At 40.8% G+C, this 1,819-nt stretch overlaps 1 protein-coding gene across 1 annotated transcript; it reads left to right on the plus strand.

Moving 5' to 3' along the window:
* Positions 1–843: 843 nt before the first annotated feature.
* Positions 844–1,261, plus strand: SMIM38 (small integral membrane protein 38). Its single transcript, XM_083165593.1, has one exon. It carries the CDS (start codon positions 1,089–1,091, stop codon positions 1,209–1,211), a length of 123 nt encoding a protein of 40 aa, XP_083021719.1. The 5' UTR covers positions 844–1,088; the 3' UTR covers positions 1,212–1,261.
* The last annotated feature ends 558 nt before the right edge of the window (positions 1,262–1,819 follow it).

Below are 1,819 nucleotides of genomic sequence, written 5' to 3' on the forward strand. Positions count from 1 at the left end.
CGGACATTCCAGAAAGTGAAAAAATTTTTTTTGTTTTGCTAAAAACTCACTGGGGACATATGTAACAGCATCACTGGGGACATGATATGTAACTGGCACTATATATGTGCAAGACAATGATTGCTTGGCATTCAAATTCAGTGCTGAGATAGTACACACATTTTGTTTCACGTTTTGAAACCTTGTTTTTTGAACAATTAAAATATGTTTGTGTGTATTTTATGTGGTAATAAAATATATTTGTGTGTATATTATGTGTTTATACAGCATAAATGCAAGATACTTCAAAATACATCATTGAAATATTAAAATATTCCGAAATACGGAATAATCCGTTATCCAAAATTCTCCTGGTCCCGAGCATTTTGGATACGGGATACTCAACCTGTATAGTGCACACATATTCCGCAGAACATTTGAACACTCATATCAGTCCCTGCCCCAGTGGAGCTTACAATCTATATATACCTCTATATACCACACGTACACGCATACACAACCATTGGGAAGGTTGACAGTCAAAAGGTGATTTTCAGCAATACCTGTTTTGGTCACTTGTTCCGACCTTGCTCCTCCTCTCCCCGCCTCCCCCCTCCTCCCCAGGTCCTTACGACGAAGGGGAACTATCCGCAACCATGGAAGGACGGGTGGGCAGCCACAGAGTGGTCGAGCCACCTGGATCACTACCGCGAGCTACCAGTAGCTCGTGAGTGACGGGTTGGTGACCACTGGTCTATTACATGATACAAGTATAAATGTTTTGTTAACAATAAGACACTTCGTTCTAATTAAAAATAAATTTTAAAATGTCTTTTTTTCTGCTTCCATGTGAAGGCATTGAGAAGTAATAAGACCGACATTGTACACGATACAACATATGACAACTGAAGGCTGCTTGCACTGAATCCTGAATGTACGGTTCACGTCATATCCGGTGAATAAGATCGGCAAACCCGGAGAGTCACCATATCGTCTCACGTCTACCAAACTGATCCAGAACGCACATGGAAACGTGTACATAGTATTGGGGTATTTCACGTCAGCTCCCTGGATGAACTCTCCTGCTGATCGCACTTATTAGGTCTGAAATGGAGTCAGGAATCTTGGTATTTTTATTGGTGATAATTATCCTATCAAGGTTTATTTTATGGTCCTGTCTCAGCAATTACATAGACTATAAACTTTCCAAAAGATTCCCCAAATGTGATTGAAACGGCTGTAGTGCGTACGAACGCGCAACGTGTATGTGGGAGGAGCATCTCTGCCGGGCACAAGATAATGACGGGATCTATCTATTACATTGTATCACCATTACACAGTACAGGTCGAGTATCCCATATCCGAATATCCGTTATCCGAATTATTCCGAAAACCATACATTCCAGAAAGTGGAAAAAACTTTTTTTTTGCTAAAAACTCACTCGGGACATTTCATCAGCACTACTGATGATATGATATGTAACTGGCACTACTGATGATATGATATGTAACTGGCACTACTGGGGACATTTGTGACAGCACTACTGATGGTATGATATGTAACTGGCACTAATGGGGACATTTGTAACAGCACTACTGATGGTATGATATGTAACTGGCACTACTGGGGACATTTGTAACAGCACTACTGATGGTATGATATGTAACTGGCACTACTGATGATATGATATGTAACTGGCACTACTGGGGACATTTGTGACAGCACTACTGATGGTATGATATGTAACTGGCACTACTGGGGACATTTGTAACAGCACTACTGATGGTATGATATGTAACTGGCACTACTGGGGACATTTGTAACAGCACTACTGATGGT

This window comes from Crinia signifera, chromosome 11, assembly GCF_055691185.1.
Source record: "Crinia signifera chromosome 11, ASM5569118v1, whole genome shotgun sequence".
In the NCBI taxonomy this organism is placed as follows: Eukaryota; Metazoa; Chordata; class Amphibia; order Anura; family Myobatrachidae; genus Crinia; species Crinia signifera.

Excerpts from the sequence above, each read along its gene's own strand:
- SMIM38 (XM_083165593.1), top strand. The coding sequence starts at position 1,089 with ATGGAGTCAGGAATCTTGGTATTTTTATTGGTGATAATTATCCTATCA.